The sequence below is a fragment of the Cuculus canorus genome, chromosome 6 (genome assembly GCF_017976375.1).
Source record: "Cuculus canorus isolate bCucCan1 chromosome 6, bCucCan1.pri, whole genome shotgun sequence".
Classification (NCBI taxonomy): Eukaryota; Metazoa; Chordata; class Aves; order Cuculiformes; family Cuculidae; genus Cuculus; species Cuculus canorus.
Window position 1 is genome coordinate 34855356 of NC_071406.1, and position 19799 is coordinate 34875154.

Here is a 19799-nt window from a genome sequence, read left to right on the forward strand (position 1 = left end):
AATATATTCTCTTTCCTATCCAATGCCCATTTCTTTTAAGCCGATCTCTAGTGTGGTAATCCAAACGAAGAAAGTCAGGTTTTAGTTATGCTTTGCATTATTTTATTAAAAAAAAAAAAAAAAAGGTTAGAGAACTGGTTTTCCTCTCTCAGCTTGGTTACATAAGGCCAACAAGAAACACAAACTGGCCAATTGGAAAACCGTAAAATGTGCAGACTCTTAACCAACTTTTTCATCTTCAGTATTGCATAGATGTCACAGACAGACCAGTCAATTCACCTAGTGATACTACTGAATCTCTCTCTGTATAAAGCCCAGAAATGTCATTATGTAACAGTTTGTATGGATCAAACACAGTAAAAATGGACAATTCCATGCAGCCTCTCCACTCCATACAATTAGCACCAACAGGAGAAGTTACAAGGTGGCATTTGAAAGATCTGTTATCTTCCACTATTTTGGCATTATAGAAAACATGCTTAAATATTTAGTTCTTCGGGTCATGAAAATACCTTTGCTCCAGCTGCTCCAATTTCACCTTTTGGACCTTCAAGGCCTTTCAGTCCCTGTAACAATTATAAAAATAAGGAGAAACCATATTTATATATGTACATACATATAGAGCATTTCTACTCAATATTAAAGTGATAAATATGAGGTGGCAAGAGCAAGTAAGGGAAAAAAAAAATCTAACACAGATGGAATAAAGTTTTTAAACATTTCCTAAATGGAAATCATTTGTACAAGGTACGTTTTCTTAGATTTTGTTTCCTTTTTAAAACAAGAACATTTATAAAAAAAATCCTCAAACAGCAAGGAGGAGGCTCAGAGCCATAGGAAACCTATTTATTCCTCCCTGAAGTAAAAATCTGGCCAGAAAACTTGGTAATATGTAATCAGTCCATGTTGTAAACATCCACCTCTTAAGTTCCCCACCCTAATGCAAGACTTGCCAACAAAGTGAGAGAACTGTCAGGTTTGTGCCTCCTGAAACTTGGCAGTGCTTACACAAGCTCATTCCAGATTCCCAGATCATTTGAAAACAGAGTGAGGAAGACACTAGAGAATATAATACAGAGGGTCAGCTTAAAGGGGAATAGCATTAAATTTCTGCAAGGCCCTCTTTTCTCACAAAATGCCAGTGTTGCAATTGGCAGGACTAAGAGTGTAGTCATACTCGCCACTAATACAGAAGAAGTTGACTATACTGAAACTGCCTGGAAACTGTATAAGAAGAGGGAAAATCTTGTTTCTTACCCTGTGACCCTTGAGACCCGGGAGACCAGGAGCACCAGGAAAGCCTCGAGGCCCCTAAGGATGAAAAAGAAAAAACAAATAAAATCCTTATTTCTGCAGATAAACCTAGCAATAATGCTGTAACAGGGAAGAATACTCCTAAAACTCCTTCATCTTAGTGACATGATATAGTGAGCCATAGCATTTCAGCAGGTCACAGATAACAGCATAACATGCTATGATGTTGACAGGCTGAGGGAGTTGGGGTTGTTCAGCCTAGAGAAAAGAAGGCTCTGGGGAGACCTTAGAGCAGCTTCCAGTACCAGAAGAGGGCTAAAAGAAAGCTGGGGAGGGTCTTTTTGAATAGTCTTGTAGTGATAGGACTAGGGGCAATGGCCATAAACTGGAGAGGGGCAGATTTAGACTAGACATAAAGAGGAAATTCTTCACTATGGAGTGATGAAGCACTGGCACAGGTTGCCCAGGGAAGTTGTGGCTGCCCCACCCCTGGAGGTGTTCAAGGCCAGGTTAGATGGCACCTTGGGCAGCCTGATCTAGTGGGACTGGTCCCTGCCCATGTGAAGGGAGTTGGAACTAGATGATCTTTAAGGTCCCTCCCAGCTCAAACTATTCTATGATTCTACGAAGTTAGACAATCTCAGCATTATGTGAATTTTCATTTATACTGAAAACTTTATTGTTTATATCGGTCCATGATCAAACGGATATAAGTAATGACTAGCAGTAGATGAAGTTTTAAAGCTTAATATGAAGAAATCTTAATTAAACAGATATCAAAAATCAGAGTTATCATTTAAAATGAAAGAGAATCTTAGACTAAACTGCAAACTGTACTTGTTCATTCACAATATATCAGTCAAGTAGCATGGTAAACAGTTGCTATTAAAATACATTTGACAGTTAAAACAAAGTTGCCTTGCACTTAGTTTCCTACCAAGTTTCCCAATTTTTCTCTTTCAGGAAAGACTAAGTAATGGAAGGGAGCCTCCTGTTAGAATATCAGTCATGTGAATTTATAATGGAAATCACATTAACACTTTCATGCTCTATAACATAACAGCAATTCAGCAAACTGTTTTAAAGTATCATTTCTTCCTTTATGGCACCCCAGAAGAAGAGTTCTGAAAAAGATTACAGTTCATAACTTTCAGTATAGCAAAAATATAGTATAGAAAGTGAAGCATCATGAAACTACACTGCTATTCAAGGGACTGAAAAACAACATCTGAGCTCTCAGCTGTAGAGAGAGCTTCACATACAAGAAAGCTTTTTCTTGTTAGCACCCAGGAACAAAAGAAAGGTCTCTGTCTTCCCATAGTCAATTATATAGATGTTTGATCATAAAGTTCAGTGGGAAATTACTTCAATGTTTATGGAATCCTAAAGGGAAAATTACTTTATAAAGATATGAAATTTCCAAAATAAATATATTAGAGTGCTTGAAATTATTTACACTCAGTGAGTTTCTCGGTGAAGGAACATCTCTATTTTCACACAAGGTCTTGCACGTAAATTCAAAATTGTATGCTTGTTTGGACTGAATATAACCCATAAAACTATTTATTTTGATTGTGCTCAGTGATATATGCATATCAGCTGTATACAACCAAGGTAATCAAATGATAAAGCATACATGTGGGATAATTTACATGGCAAGGAGGTAAATCACATACATCGCTAATCAACTTTCAAAGTATTCAGTGGTGTTCTCTACAGTGCTATGCAATTGCAGCAAAGATATTTTGTCTGTGTGTGTAGCTGCAGTAATTTTTTCTTCCATTACCAAGTTATCTAAAAGATATTGTATTGAGAAAAACAGCTTGATTTGAACAGAACAATACTTCACATTTGCCTTATAAAACATTGTCTTTGATTCATAAAACTTGGGAGGAAAACTTAGGAAACAAAACTGCTCTGTTAAAAAACACATTTCTCTCTCCAAGAGGTCATACTTCCAGTTGCTAAAAAAATTGCCAGGCAGGAACTAAAAGATATTATGTGTATCAGATGCCTTCAGTTCTGTGATTTATCTGTCCCTTTTTCAATCACACTACAGCTCTCCTCAAGGTACAGAAACTTGACTAATAAAGGTAGAATTCCTAATATTCGCTCAAATGATATGAGATAATTTTATCATCAGATATACCTGTTTTCTTTTATTTCTAGAGTGAACTGTGACAAGTATCCTCTGCAGTACAAGTACATATTATTTAGAAACCACTGCATCGCACACACATACTGAACAAATACATTAAAATAAGTTATATGCATATGATACAATCCCTTCTCCTCCTGCCCTCAGACTCAGTGTTTTAAAGGTAAACAGTGCCACCCCAACTCAATCATTTATACTTTATCATCTGTACTGAGCACTTCTGGCTTGTATTGTATTGTATTGTGAACAACCATGTGAAATACTGGGAAATGTATGTACTGTCATCTGTTTTATGCATATTCCACCTATGAAACAGTTGAAACGTGCACCTGCGAAATTACTCTCAGGATTAACTCAAGGACTTTTGAATTACCCATTTGGTTCTCAGCTGTCACACTGTTCTGAATCATCAGAGTAAGCTAAAACAAGTACTGCAGAAATTGAATAGCAGAGCTTTCCACTCATTATTAAAAGAGATAACGATGACATAAATATGATTGTTTTGCTGAAATGTAAATAATCATGTTCTTACTGGAGATCCTGGAAATCCAGGCTCACCGGTTTGTCCTGGTCTACCAGGTTCCCCCTAAGGAAAAAAAAAACGCAAACAAAAAACAACATGAAAATAGGAAATGTGATAACTTATCACTCTTCCATTCAAACAAATCTTCTCCTTACTGTAACAGTTTCACTGATAAATCAACTGCATACATAACTAACCATGTGCATTTGATACATTAACTTCCAAAAAGGTTTTAACGAATAATTGGGGAAACTGAAGACTGAGTCCAAAATGCACCTCAGCATCACAAGATGGCGCTGCAACATAGTTTTCATGTGAATTAGTGAGGCACCCTTTCCTCATCCCTACTCCAGAGTGTCAGACTCTAGGCTGGTGACTATATCTGTGTGATATAATGGGATAGAAAAGATGGTAGAAACAAATAAGCATATTTTGAAGATTATTCAAAGTCCTCCAGAGTCACAACAAATTGCTCCTTTATAGGCATCAATCAGTTCAAACACATACGGGACTCTGAGCTGCAGGAATAGGAACGGCTTCAGAAAAACAGTTTCTGGACAGAGAGAAAGTAAAGCTCTTCACAAACGCAATTAAAAGACCCATTAGAAATGTATGAATTTCTTACAGCAGTATCAAGATTCAGTTTCACTGTACTGCGAGTTAACCATTTCCAAAGATTCTTGTAACTCTTTACACAGTTTAATGAGAAAGAAGCTGTCACATCAGCTATGGCAATTTTTATACTAAAACATCTGGCATCTGCAGTTTTCAACTTATTTCCAAGTTGTAAATTGCAATTCAGATGGATTTAGTAGCTATGCAAAGAAGTAGTATACACCTACCAGTAAATTCTTAGCTAGCGATGTGCAGTACATATATACTTACACAACATGCACAATACATACATCATATATATGTGTACATACATAGATAGAGTCCTGAAATCAGTTATTAATATAATAAATTATTAAGAAGTAAAAAAAAATTAAAGTTTTCTTGTCCAGATACAGGTGGATTTTATTGTTACAGATCCTTCCTCTAACTCATCATACAATTCCAAAGAGAGGAGATGCCTTGAATTACCGTGTCCTAACTATGGAATATTAATATGTTTGATTTCAAGAAAGATGTCTCAGTTGAAGAACAGGCTGACACAACAAATAATAAGGAGACAATGCTTAAACCTTAGGTATGGTGGTGACATATAGGGAAAAGAAAGGAGGGATTTGAAAATGGGTGCTAGGTTTTATTGTTATAACACTGCACTTAATGAGAAGTAAAGTAAAGAAAAGTAAATAGATAAAAGTAGTTACAACAGGCACATCTGCTGGTTAGTCAACTGTCTCAAAGATGCCAATATTTGTTTTATTAAAAATAAAACAAGATACAAAGAATAACAACTTACATCTTCACCAGGTTTTCCTGGAGGTCCTTCTGGTCCACGAGAACCAACTGGACCCTAAGAAATACATATATTTCTTGAGAAGTCAATTTAACCATCATTAAAATATCTATTTTCTCTATTTCAAGTCTAGTTTTATAAAAACAGATGTAGAAAAGAGATTATTTTATGCCTAAGCACACTTTCTCAATTTTGTGGTGCACTTTCTAGCCACCCTACCCCCAAAAAACCTGCATTATGTTAAATAAAAATATAAGATGAATTCTTTAGGAGAAAACAAACAAACAAACATCAGAAATCACAGCTGCTATTGTTCCAAATGTATGGTTCTTACTTTTACTTTCGAATCATTTTATTGCCTTCAAAAATTAACTATTCTCATCATCCTTCATGTAAGTTACACTACCAGGTATGGGTTTTACCAGTGCTTATTCAACCTCAAGTCTGTGCTGGAAAAGTGATAATAACTGTTTACATTATAATCATTATTATGCATATTCAAAACAATTCCAATTCACTGTTTCAGGACAACATGCTTTGAAGACCACAACTCTTGATTGAAATTACTTAATACCTTCAGCTGAGACAACACACACAAAAAGATCTGTTCTGATGTAAGGAGGTATAACATATTATTTGCAATTTTATAGTAGAAATGTTTGTATTTATTGGTCTTACCATAGGTCCTGGCTCCCCAGGTTCACCAGGTGGGCCTGTGGGGCCAGCACCACCCTAAAGTTCAGCAAGGATGAATACAGTTACAAATTTCAAAAAAGTAAAAATATGTAAAGGATGTAAATTAAAATCCATGAACAGGAAAATCATAGCCCATGGGACAGTCTGGATCTAACTCAGAACCATCTCACTTTCCAAAATGAGTGAAAGTCGGATACCAAAATAGTTCAAGCTATAGTTAAGCTGTGTGCCATACACAAATACCACTCCAAACTTTATACCATGCAATACTGAAACCAGAACACTCATTTTAATTTCTGATTCCTCATTAAAAAATGTTTGTTGGATTAAAATTTTGATAAAAGTCTAGTTAATTGTTCTTTTTGAGTTAATTTATGTGTATAGAGTATATCTGGAGCAGACCTCTTTAGAGCAGCATGTTCAGATTCACCTCTAGGAAGATGAATTCATCCACTCATCATTGAAGATGGACATTGCCTCAGAGGTGCGCACTCACACACACGCACCCCAACACCCCCCACACACATACACCAGTCACTATGTGCTTTGCCTTCATCTCTGTCCAATTCTCTCAAATCCCGTTTTGTGAAGTACTTACTTGCTTTCCTTGGAGACCTTGAGGACCTCTTGGACCCACTGGACCCTATTGAAAATATAGTTTGTTACAAACTGGAAAATACCCTTTCCCAAGTAACATTAATCCTAAGAAGACAGCAAAATAACCTGATAAGGACCTCCAAGGTAGTATTTCTATGGTCAAACCCTCTGAAAGGCTTTTACTCAGGAGACTGATGTTATGACATGCAAAAAAGTACACAGAATGGAAATCTTCAAACACAAAAAGTGTAAATTCATTAGCAGTTGAAAATATGTGTTTGCTTGCTCTCTGGAACTTCACAGTCTCTGGAACCAGTCAGAATAACCAGGTTGCCTGCATAGAGCCACTGAAAAAATGTAATAACAAAGTAGAGCTGGGAGGGACTAGTCTTCCCTTGAAGGAAATCTCATTACTCAGATTAATCACATAATGGAATCAATGACAAAATAGATACACGCTGCTGTTCTCAGGCTATGAGCAGTAAATGGCAACAGGCAAAAAAATTTTTATGAATCACACAAACCACCAAAACAGCTTCCAGACAGTTGTGGTTTGTTACAGAAAATTCAGATTTACCCTTAAAAAGTCTCATGTGATTTTCAGGAAAAGACTCATGCTTAATTGTAGTTCATACCGTGAAGTAACGATAAGCTTGTGTGAAAGGAATTCTCTTGCTTTTAGCAATACAAAAATGTCTAGAGCAGACTTGCATTTTGACAAAGGCTCAAGATGTATGCCTTCTACACAGAATTAATTGATTTTTACAAAGAAAATGTAGAAAGGTTAGTAATAGGCCATTTTAAAATCCTAATCAATTTACAAACAAAGCAAAGAACAATGGGTCGGCTGAATGACTGCCAGTTATTCTGTTTACAAGGAATCAATCCAAAGATAGTGAGTACCAACTGACTTTAGTGGACTTTGTGTATGGTCTTAGAGAGACCAAGATATTGAAAAATACCTTAAAAGAGATAATAATATTGAAACAAATCATACTTGAGGTATATATATACATGAGGCAGGACAAGAGATGCAATGCCTCTAGACAAATTGAGTAAAAGGATTAAGAAAAATGGTGGAGGGCAACAAAGTAAGGACAGACTTGGAGAACAAATCATTATATGTACACACAGTAAATTCACATTCATTCTTCTTTGAAGAAATCACTGCAAAAGTTCATTCTAAGGCAAAATAGCAGATTACCTTTAGAACCTTTCAAGTTGTATTGAAACTGAGTTTAAATGTTACTAACTGGAGACTTGGAGGGACAAGATCCAGGTAGCCCAACTCACGGACAGTAAAATCACTAAAGGATGGTTTCTTTAAGAATTAATGTTAAAACAGTAACTAAGAGGCTAGCAGTATCTTCAAGATATCATAATGCGATAAATACATGTAGTGAAGAGGGATAATATTCAAAGAGCCCCAAGAGTTCTAGCAGAGACAGCTCAGGATGGTGAAACAGCTTCCACAGATGGTTAAAAAAAAAAAAAAATTACCACTAAGTTACCATAAGTGTTACCATTAAGTCCCCAGCACACCAAAAGTACAGGGCATATGGAAACAGTTACAGATGCCAATGACAAAACTGGACCCACTGAAGAAATAGAATGTCTGTCTTAAAAATAAAGCACAGCTACCAGTTAACAGCTGATTTCAGATATGATCTTTTAAATTACTATCAAAAAGAACTATCTCTGATGTCACAATGTGAAAAGAAGCCTTCAAAGTTACATATTTGGTTACTATGCTTTGTGTTACAGCTGACACTTTTCAGTTCCTCTGTAGTGAGTCATTATGAGAAAATCAGGAATTTTTTCCTGTACATTACTCTCATTAGTTCCCACATTTCAGAAGGAGGGAAGGAAGACAACAAAGCTAGATATGGAGAGAAAAACTTAAATTTTAACAGAAGATAATTTTTTCACTTTTTTATAGGTACTGTGCAAAACTGCGCTAAAATATAGTGTACATAGGCATAGTTCTAGAGGCATAGAAACTTGAAGAGAATTAATTCCCCTTTGCATTTTTGCATATGCACTCCACTTTCACCCTAATAATACAGTACACAGGGCTAATCTGGACTTACCACTGCACCAGGCATCAGTCCCATCTGACTACCAAGTCCAGATTTCTCATCCAGTCCTGCCATCTGAGCTGAAAATGGCTGAAAAAATAAGGTGGATTATTTTAGCTGCCAGTCATTTTGATGGTTCATAAGGCAAAAATACATGTAACTGCATCTTAATCATTTACATGGTCTTTGCAGGACTAAAACCAAAATTCTTGTTTCGGTCATTTTTTAATGATTTTATTTGTCATTCTTCAGTTGTCTTTCTTGTAAATTTGAGGTGGTTTAAGTCTTCAAAGACTAGTCAAATTATATTGTCTGATTACTAGTCTGACTCTACCTCCACTTTAAAATTAAACAAATGGGAAAATGACCTAAACCCAGGAAATCCTCCTGTGAAATGAACTGGATTTTTTTCACCACCTTCAAATTTAAACCACACCTTAATTTCACTCTCAATATTCCTTCACATATTCTAAGCCTTTTTTGTTGTTGTTGTTGTTTTCACTAACTGTGCTTCAGGTTCAGAAATATCTTACAGTAAATGGAAATGTTGTGTTCCATAAAATTTGTTGGAGGAAAAAAGGAAAAAATCTTGCAGAACACCTTGTCTGTATCGATAGCTGGTTAGCACTGCTTTTCACGAACAGTTCCTTACTAAATATTCTCAGTGGCTGTTTGAACAATTCCAGGAAAAAGAATACTTCACCATATTTCAATTTTTCTCATTAGTTATTCTGTTATTTATAATTAATCTTATTTTTTTATTTCCTATATTCCTAATCTGGTACAATAGTTGCCCAGGGTTAGAGTAAGATGGAAAGAACAAAACCCTGCTGCAGGTTTAGATTTGGGCACCTTCGCTTTTTTAGATGCTGAAACCAAATGCAAAAGTTACGTCCTTTTTGAGGTTTCTCATGTTCAACTTGCCCCAAGTTTTGGCAGAACTTGCAATGCTACCATCTGCTGTACCTCATGACTGTGATATAGGAACTGTGGAGAGAGCATTCCACATTCAGAAGTCACTCTTTGTCTCACATGGATCTGGACCAACACTCACTTTACTTTCTACTAAAGCAAGTGTAAAACTTACCCGGCTTAGTCCATCCGGTCCTGGGTGGGTAGGATGTCCTGGAGGACCGGGGTCACCAGGCTGGCCAGGGATACCAGGTTCACCATCAATCCCTGGAGGACCACGAGGACCCTTGAGAGAAAATCAGAAATGCCAGCACTGTGGAAAGGTATTCTTTAAAATCATTGTAACTGGCAAACAACTACCTCATTTTTTATAAATCTGTATTCCTACAGAAAGATCTTCAAACAAACATCAAGATCAATACCCCTCATGACCCGTTCCCATCTTCAGGTCAGAAGTGCTGGGTAAAATTAGTCACGGATCACACACAAGTTAGCTGCAGTAATTTCTCTCACAGGCTCTTTTAGAAACTCAGGCTTCCTGTCATTCCATAATAGAGTATACTCTTCCTGAAAAACTACTTGGCTATGCACATGTGTACACACACACACCCCTACTCATGGAACGAGTTGTGAACAGAGGGTATTCTGAAACAAATGATAAGATTTGTGCATGTTGGATGGAACCAGGAGAAAAATTTATTATTTAATATTTCTATTATTAACAGAAGTACAGACTGCCAAATCTCAAAGTGCATCCTATCCAAAGGAGGAAAAGAACAAATCATCTTCTTTCCTCTGATCTCAAAATAAAAAGAAAACAAATCTAAGCATTAGGAAAAAGACAAACAAACAAAATAGTTGCCTATAAAGAATTAAGAAGTTTCTATGCAATGACTACTGATTTTCAACATTCAATCCAACACCTCAATAAATTCTGATACAGAAAAAATGTCTCCTTTTTTGTTTCCTTTAGGAAAAGCACCTACTTTTAGTCACGAGAAATCAATCTGCTTCAAGAGCAATGCTGCAACCTCCAACTCTGAAACTCAAAAAGTCCTTGAAAAGCATGTTTGTATTTGTAGCTGGCACCTTATCAGTGATATATAACCAATGTGTGTGTGGGTGGTGGTGGCAATCAGATCTTGAGTATACATTTATTTATTTTATAAATAGACTTATTTTTCAAAGTCCTTTCATTTTCTTTACTCTCCGATGGACCACGAGACGGCACTATTTAAACACAGAATCGACTTCTGGCCCATCAATGCTGCTCCAAAACGGGTTTTGCCTGCAATGGAACTAAAGGAAACGCAGATCATAGCAGAACACTTTCATTTTAACTGCTACTGCAATTACAACTGAGAGTAAATCTATACTGAAAAGACATCAATACGTTGGAGCCTATTTTTCATCTTTCCAACGCCATTTGTAAACATCTGAAATTATATAAGGCTCCAAAACTCCCCTTCCTAAGATGCATTTTGCAAATGCAAATATGTCATTCCCTATCTGTTTCTCCTTCATTTTTACATGAACAAAGAATGTGAATGAAAAAACATGCTAATACTCCTGAATTCACTTTACATTGAAGGGTTCTGTTTTTCAGTGAAGCAGAGATCCATAGCAAAGCTGCATTCCTTCTGCTCAGTAGTTAGAAGGAGCCTATTTAAAGAACAAAACAAACAAACAAAAAAAAAAAAAAAAACCAAATCCAAAGAAAGAATGACACAGACTAATTCTATAAAGGGTGTTTGGAAAAGGCTACCTGTTCCATGAGGTATTTTAAACAAAATGCAATCAATGTACAGAGGTTTTCATAACATGAACTGCAGCTGTGAGCTAACAGCAGTTTTCATAGAATCGTTGAATCACTTAATTCAGAAAAGACCTGGAAAAGATCATCAAGTCCAACCTTTAACCTAGCTCTGCCAGCTCCACCACTAAACCATGTCCCTAAGCACCATATTTATATGCTTTTTAAACACCTCCAGGGATGATGATTTAACCACTTCCCTGGGAAGCCTTTTCCAATGCTTGACAATCTCTCTGCTGAAGCAGCACTCCTTGGTTTCAGAGCTACACTGACATACACACAGCTCACCAGAGCCTTTGATGTAACATTTTCAAAGTAGCTGACTGATTTCTAATCCCTTGATATTCCTTGAAAGCAGTGTAATAACCCATGTCAAAGGAAGGCAAAACTATTTATAGCCTTTTGATATTTCAGGTGATTCTAGCCACAACTCTGTAGAGACATACAAGAGATGCATGACACATAATCAGAAATCATTTAGAGTCTCATTGATAATACACATCAGGAAACCACTTCAGGCATCTCTACAAACCCAGGCAGGATTTCTCTGTGCATAACGAGATTTCACAATTACTCCCAGAATTTGTTTAAACATCTTGATACTCATTCTACACACAAATGCCTTACGGTAATCCAGAGAGCAGCAGTGGCTTGGCACCCATCTCAAAGAGGCTGCACACTTAACTCCACTGCTTTAGGGGAAGTATCATTACCATCTAAGGACAACATGCATGTACTGGAGGAACCACATAAAGGAGTCAGTTTTAGTCCTACGCCTAAACACAGCATTGGCTTACTGTCTCCTGAGGGACAGGAAAATATCCTCATAGAAATTACAATGATACAACTCTAAAATCTGCTTTTAGCGGCTTCTGCTCTTTAACCAAGCTTTTTCAACAGGAACATGTCAACTCTGGCATTTTCAGCACTCCCTTCTGGCCTTTCTGTGGTTCTCTACATGCAGACACCAAAATTCCCTTATGAAGTCTTTATTTCCACTGAGCAATCTTGATTATATTATTCACCAGCATACCAACATATGTAGTCACATATTAGCTCCTGCTAAATTCCTGAGTTTTTGCCTTTTCTGAAATACCCTGAGACACAGTTCACATACCTTCCAATGCACAGTAGTAACCGGCAAAAAGTCAACAAGTTCTTAAACAGCAAATGTGATGTTCCATCTGTGTTCTTTTTTTTTTTTTTTCTTAAATCCTAAAGAAAGCCGTACTCTCAGACACTGCTTTGGGAAAGTTTGTTGAGAAAGCATGGCTTTCAGTAGAAATACTGCTAAACCTCTGTCAACAATTTAAAAACATTCAGATTTCAACTTACCCAGAGAATGGTGAGGCATAAATGTTTTTCTGTTTGTTACCAGATTGCCAGAAAATAGGAAGAAAGTTCTGATAACTCCAGAAGACAGAATCTAGAGTCACAGTTCAAAGCCATCTAACCTTTTGATGGTGGTCCAGTACTTGATTTCTGAGATATTAAATAACTTACAGGTCTACCCTTTGGTCCTCGTTCTCCTCGTGGTCCTTGTGAGCCTGGAGGTCCCTAAAAGAAGTATTAAGTACCTTTTAAACTCAGTAATTATTAATAAAGCTCTGAAAATATAAAATGGAATGTTTAGTTGAAAATTCGTGTGTGGTGCTATTTTTCATATAATTAAAAAGAAAACAGCTACAATCACCAAATATTCAATATCTCTCCTCATTGTACATTGCCTGAAGGGATGAAAAAACATGATACAGAGAACTACAAAATGGTTTAATCTCTGATGTGTTCCATGCGTTACTGAATTCAGGTTTTCTGAATGCTGGAGGCTCTTAATGCAGAGATCTACAGGTTTGAGACCCATTTCCTGTTAGTCCAGAACTAAACTCCATTAAGCCGCAGCCAGGGCTACATCACCTTTTACTCTTGCTAGATTCCTGCTAGAAAAGCATTCCCCAGCATCTACCTTGCACAAAGGTACCCTCGTGCATGTACACACATCCATTCACTTGGGGCATAGGCTGACCTGATACTAGTAAAAACTCCCATAGTTTTGTTGCCTACTCAAATACAGTAGCTTTGCAGACAGTATGGACCACAGGTATGTGAAGGAGTCCTCCTTCACATCATCCTCACAATGCAAAACAGAAAAGGCAGAAAGTGGAAAATGCTATCACATCAGAGAAACAGAAGATCTAAAAATACTCACGGCTGGCCCTGGGCGGCCTCGTATTCCCGAAACCTAAAGAAGGCAATATAAATTAAAGTTAGCACACAGAATTATGGCTATACTTGTCCTAACTACCCTACAGAAAATTAGTTATTGAAAATAAATAGCAAGAGAGAAAATTAAAGTACCAGGAAAGTTAAGTCTTTTTTGAAATAAATAAATAAATTCCACTGGTTATGTCTTTCCATTTTAGAGTATAAGCAATATGAGCAAAATCTTGTAAGTATCATTGTTGTTCTAAAAAGGATGAAATAAATAAGTGAATTACAATTATTTAGTCTCAACTTATCAATGCTTGTGTTTGTTTTCATGCTAGAAAGGGATAATAAATACAGAAAGTGATAGTTTATTTCACCAGTTCTCTAGTGTCTCTACACCTTCCAAATACTAACTTAACATTATACCTCCACAAAATCCTAATTTTAAAAACAAACACTATGATAGATTTAACTCAAAAAGATTTTTTCCCAAAACGCAATTGACAAAAATTTCTAATGTCACATACATGAAACAGCATAATTAATTGCATTCCTTTCAATTTCAAAGGCTGTACATTTTTGGTTTATTTCCTTAATTACTGCAATTTTGCTTTAAAGCACTAAGATGTACAATTCCAGGATGTGCTGATAAATTAAGAGAAAAATAAACTTACAGGTGGCACTATTCCAGGTTCTCCTTTTTGTCCCTATAGGAAAAACATACAAAACCATCAGATGGCAGAAAATATGTAAAAGTACATTTAAAAGTACCAGTTTCACCAATACCATCCCTTTAATACCCAGTGACAAATATTAGACTTCCTTAAGGATACAACTAAGACTAAATTAAAACACCTGTGATGGCTAATCTATACTATTTTTAATCACCGTCGACACTGACTAAGTGAAGGCTATAAATTAATGGATTTTTTAATTGCTTTATATACTGTCTGAAAGAAAAACCAAACTAAAAAATTACCATGATATTTAAGTCCTAAAAAATGTGTGTAATTCTGCTCTCGAGTGATTCATACGAAATGCTGCCCAGAGCAGCATTCAGATTCCCTTTCTGCAAGGCATTAAATTAAGATTGATATCATTAAATCTACGGACATAAAAAACCTGCACATACACCTGCAGTGTAGGGACAGCATCCAAAATGTTATCAAATTACTCTGGAGTGAGGGGTGCGCCATTTGCCAATTGACTTTTATTTGAGATAAATGTATTGACAATCATTACACATTACATAAAATAAATGAGTTATTGGTGGTAACTATTTTATTTAGGAAAAAAAAGTGGACTTTGTAAAGATAAAAAATTTCGTGCCTTGTTTATCAAGTAATAATTATCTGGTTAGTCCACTGATCTCCATTAACTACCTCTGCATAAGAGAGCTACCTAGTTTTGGTAAGTGCATATTCTTGGTCACCTAAAAATTATTTCATTTCTTATAGCTGCTTACTATCTAAGAAGCTCATTTATTAGATGTATTTAAATTTGTTTTGTAAGAATAGACATTCTTTTTATTTAATTGTTTACTATAAGAGATGCTGCCCACAGAACTGTGGCTCTTTGTAAGAACGCGTTGTCCCCATGCTACCTATTGCACACTGGACAGCTAAGTCTCAGCAAAAAAGGAAGCTCCAAGTTTTAATAGCTTGGCTTCTAATGACCTAGTCATCCCTCCCCTCATTTTGTAGCAGTGCTAGAGATTAAACAATCAAACTACTCAAACTGGAATTCCTTTGATGTAGACAGCAAGGATTTTCAGCCAGGGAATTCTCTATAGTAAGACTAGAATTTTTGCCTGTGTCCCAGCTTTTTTTTCCACATGGGCTGCAATCTCCCTAGCTACTGATAAACACCAAGACAAAGGAATTAAGTGTTTTTAACAGAGTTTATATTTCTTTTCTGTGAAAAACTCCAAGAAGATGCAAGAGATTATTTTAACAGTTGTACTGCATTAAATAAATATAAAGGAAATCTTACCTTTCTTCCTCTACCTGTTAAAAAGGACAAAAGACAAGAGAGGAAATTAATGGTTTTACTCTGAGAGACAGAACATGGTAACAGTTGAGTGATGGTGTTGCAGGTAGAGCCATCCCAGATCCTGGATGCACAGAAAATGGCACATTGCCTACTGGGAGCTGGGGAAGTTCACAGGGAATGGTTTGCGATGGTGTCCCCTGATTTTCAGCCTTTTTCAGCCTTTTTCAGCATTGCACAGGATAAGGAAAAGCACTTTAGGAAAGCAGAATGTCTTATGGGCAACTGTCAGAAGCTAGTCTAATGATTGACAGTGAAGTGAAAGGAAGCTTTATTACTGACTTCAATTCAAGAAATGTTGAAAGATTCACAACTTACTACACAGTATTTTTAAAAAGACAGAGGTGACTAAGGGATTTTTAACCTCATCTTGTTTGAAAAGCACTTGCAATATCATATGCCTGATTTCAGAGTCATATAGTCACACTCATATCCACAGAGAAATATTTTATTAATATTTTGAATAACAGTAAGGAACACTGGAATCTATCCATACTGCTTTTATATTTACTGAGTGTATCTTGTCAGCATTGGCCTAATGCCTCCCAAAACAGCAGAATGCACTGCATTTATTAATGCCTGCCCAATCTTGCTCCATTGCTTAATTTCACAAGTCCCTACTACATGTTCTTTATCACTACTTTGTTCAGTACTAAGCTGATCAAAAGCAATTATATCTCCTGAAGAAATTGCTTTAGTTATTACATGTAGAATGTAGTTCCAATAATGCAATACACAGTGTTAGTCAGCATTAATTGCAAGTTAAGAGATAATCTTTTATGAAAATTGAGGGGAATTGCTTAATCTAATTCTCTCCAGGAAGAAGAAATGCACTGGAAAAGATATTATCTTTAAGGTATACCACAGGAAGTATGCGACTAGGGAATTAATAATACTTAATGATATTTTTTTCTTACGTCTCACAAAAGGATCACAGGTCCATGTTTCTACTTTGGGGAAATACTTTATACTGTTTAGATTTTACTGTTTACATTTATTCATCTATTGAAGGGGTTTTAAAATTGATCATTTTATTAAAGCATGTGCTTTAATTACATATATTTATATAACAGAAAATTTATTATTTATATTTCTCTTAATATGTTAATTACACATGTATTTATCTTTCAGTTCCAGATGTTCCACAAAAAGAAGCCAGAGTTCAATCTCCTTGCAATATGAAGATGAAATTCAGCTCAGCCTTTTAGTTATGAAGGCTCTTGGACTGATAACAGATCCATTGTTGGAAGAAAATTGTTTCAAGGACCAGCTTAGGTGCAACCCAAGATGGAAGATAACTGCCAAGCACCTATTCACCTCATATTTATACTTTTAACATGGAAATGCTATTAGAAATTTCAGTATCATGAGGTTCCTAGTTCTCTGGGCCACCTCTTCTTTCACAAAAGCAAAATGGAAAGCAATCTTACCAATGGTGGTGTCAAATTCCCGTGTTGTGTGGGGACACACAGGACAGCACTCTCCAGGTGGCACCTGCGGGTTCTCACACTCCAGCACATCTTGACACTGGATTTCATCACAAAGAATAGCTCCGTTGTCACAGACGCAAATCTGGCATGGTGAGGGCTTCCAAATATCCCTGTTCAGGTACATCTGGCCATTCTGGGTGCAGGCTATTTCTTCAACATCTTCTCCTGGGATAGGTGAGAGAATATATGACACATTTTCCAACTGTGAAATCAAATGCAGAGAAAGTCTGCACAAGGAAAGAGCAAATCTGTAGATAAGAAGCAGAATCACATACACAAAGGAAACAGTGCACCAGCATAGCTGAAGTTGATATTAAGGACTTTTAAATATCAGTCATCTTAAATGTGTCTTATTTTACCACCTTATCTGTTGATCAGTAAAACAGAATCAGCATAGGGTGCACAAACACGCAGTATGAAATGAACAGTGCCTCACAAGTCCCTGGATGTCATTCTGCTCAGAGGGGTAACAACTTATTTATCGAGGTCTTGGTGAAAGGTAATACCAAAATAGAGAATCAAATATCGCAAACACGAGAGTCAGTCACTGTCCAGTGACAACAATGGTTTCCATTGCAAGGGTACTTGCAGCAGTGTCTCCACTGAGTGAAGAGAGTCTAATCAAAATACTCATTCCACTCAGTTCTTATAGTCCAGCTGGTCACTCGAACTGTATATGAAAGACTATAGTATGTGGCCATTCATACCAGAACAGCGTTGAATACCAGAACAGTGTTGACCAATTATATGCGCATGTTCCATCTATGTACACATTCACACAGTTGAAGGGAAGCCATTCTATTTTATTGAAGTTGCATACGTAATTTTTAACCAAATACACTCCGTTTACAGCAGATTTAATCTCTTACTTGTCTTGATACTATTACTTTTCTTTCTTTGTCTTGAATTCCAATTTAAAATAAATTTCTTAGTAATTACTTAGAAATTAATTCATTATAGTTTTTGCTCTTGAACCTATCTACCAAGGCAGAACAACCTATCTAGGTTGAATTTATAACCTAGAAATTTCGAAAACTCCCCCGTTTGACTGATGGCACCATCTAAGGGGACATAACTGTCTATTTAGGTACTGTTCTATCCATGCCTAAACCTAAAACTTCGGGGTTTTCCTATTCTGTAGAAAAATAATACAAATATCTGATTTTTATTCTTAAATCACGAATCTATCTCACTATCTTCCTCTAAAAATAAAATATGTCTAATAAAGAATTCAAAAATCAAGTAAAGTGGAAAATTTTATTTGGTTATCCAACATTTTACAGGATGTTCCACCAGAAAAACAACAAAACAAAACAAAAAAAAAAATGAATGGTCCTATGGATGAGTATTTCATTCTCTAAAGGAACACAAGTGCCCACAAAAGCAATGAACTGTCAACCCAGGCTGTCCCTAGACAATGGGCCACAAACCGGCAAACCAAGAACTCCAGTGTCAAGATGACCTCTGAGTAGTACACATGAAGCCGTCACACACAGACCAAAATGATGATCCCTGGGATGCTGTAGAGAAGATTAATCTTATCCAGGTGGGAGTTCCCTCTGACCACAGAAACCTTGCTGTCAGAAAAGCTTTTCTTACAGGGCAATCCAGTTAAAACTATTATGTGAAAATTCCCAAATGAACCTAATTTTTAACTGACAAAAGACTGGAAGGCTGGGAACAGGGGCAATTTTACATATATACAGGACACATCCCATTAGTCAAAGATCATGACCACCGTTTTTTTTAAAAAAGCCTGTTACTAGCATAAAAATTAACAGCTCTAAGCACAAGGAAATTTTCAAGTTCTATGCATTTCTGTTCTAATTTAAAACAGATGTAAACAGAAATCACAAAGTAATAAATAGGAACAGATTTGGGATTTCAGCTTCATGCTTTAAATCAAGTCCAGTTATTCTGTCAGTGTGAAAACTCAGAGAAGCAGAGCAGATGTGTCATTAACTGTTGCCTGCCATCACTAACTTCTTCAGCTTTCAAAAACAAACTGAAATCAAATTTATACCAAGTCAAATCCTCTCTTCAATCAATTTATCACACCAACTGACAAAAAGACATGAAGGGGTGTTGCAGGAGCTCAGGAGGAAATGGTTTTAGTGTGAAGTAAAGATATCAACCGAGTGTGCCCATTTATGACACTGCAAGAATAGCTTTCCTAACTGCAGACTGTAGTTTGGAAAGCACTCTTCTAGCTTCTCCCATGTGTGCATGACATAACGTGGTTGTCTGACATACTTAGCCTTTTCCCCCCAGATGTCTGGCATATGATCTACATCTTCCTTAATGTATCATCCACAGAACTCATTGTGCTGTTCCGAAGAGCAGCAGTTCACATAAATGAAACTTCTAAGTTATCAAGACCAAAGTCAGCATTCTGTCATAACTCAAAAAAAAACCCACATAGCAACTGCTTTGGCAACCCAGAGCTGAGGCAGAATTTGACTAGCTTCTGCCTAAGTTCCGCTCAGCAGCTGAGAAAGAGGCAGACAAGGGCAGGAGCAAAAATGTACATACCAACTTCTGGAACTGTATTAAGAAGTCTGTTTTCCTATCAGATTGCAGGTGTGCTGATAACAATGCAACAACCCAAACAAAAAAAGCTAC

At 36.5% G+C, this 19799-nt stretch overlaps 1 protein-coding gene across 1 annotated transcript in view; it reads right to left on the minus strand.

Annotated features, from left to right (window-relative positions):
- The window catches only part of COL5A2 (collagen type V alpha 2 chain), a 110975-nt gene that overhangs the window by 38863 nt on the left and 52313 nt on the right, over positions 1 to 19799 (minus strand). The window contains exons 2-14 of the mRNA XM_054069716.1: positions 17118 to 17342; positions 15631 to 15644; positions 14313 to 14345; positions 13640 to 13672; positions 12937 to 12990; positions 9796 to 9906; positions 8721 to 8798; positions 6632 to 6676; positions 6016 to 6069; positions 5341 to 5394; positions 3945 to 3998; positions 1258 to 1311; positions 513 to 566 (exon numbers count right to left, since the gene is read on the minus strand). Of these exons, the coding sequence (XP_053925691.1) occupies positions 513 to 566; positions 1258 to 1311; positions 3945 to 3998; positions 5341 to 5394; positions 6016 to 6069; positions 6632 to 6676; positions 8721 to 8798; positions 9796 to 9906; positions 12937 to 12990; positions 13640 to 13672; positions 14313 to 14345; positions 15631 to 15644; positions 17118 to 17342 (863 nt within the window). The remainder of the gene's footprint in view (positions 1 to 512; positions 567 to 1257; positions 1312 to 3944; positions 3999 to 5340; positions 5395 to 6015; positions 6070 to 6631; positions 6677 to 8720; positions 8799 to 9795; positions 9907 to 12936; positions 12991 to 13639; positions 13673 to 14312; positions 14346 to 15630; positions 15645 to 17117; positions 17343 to 19799) is intronic.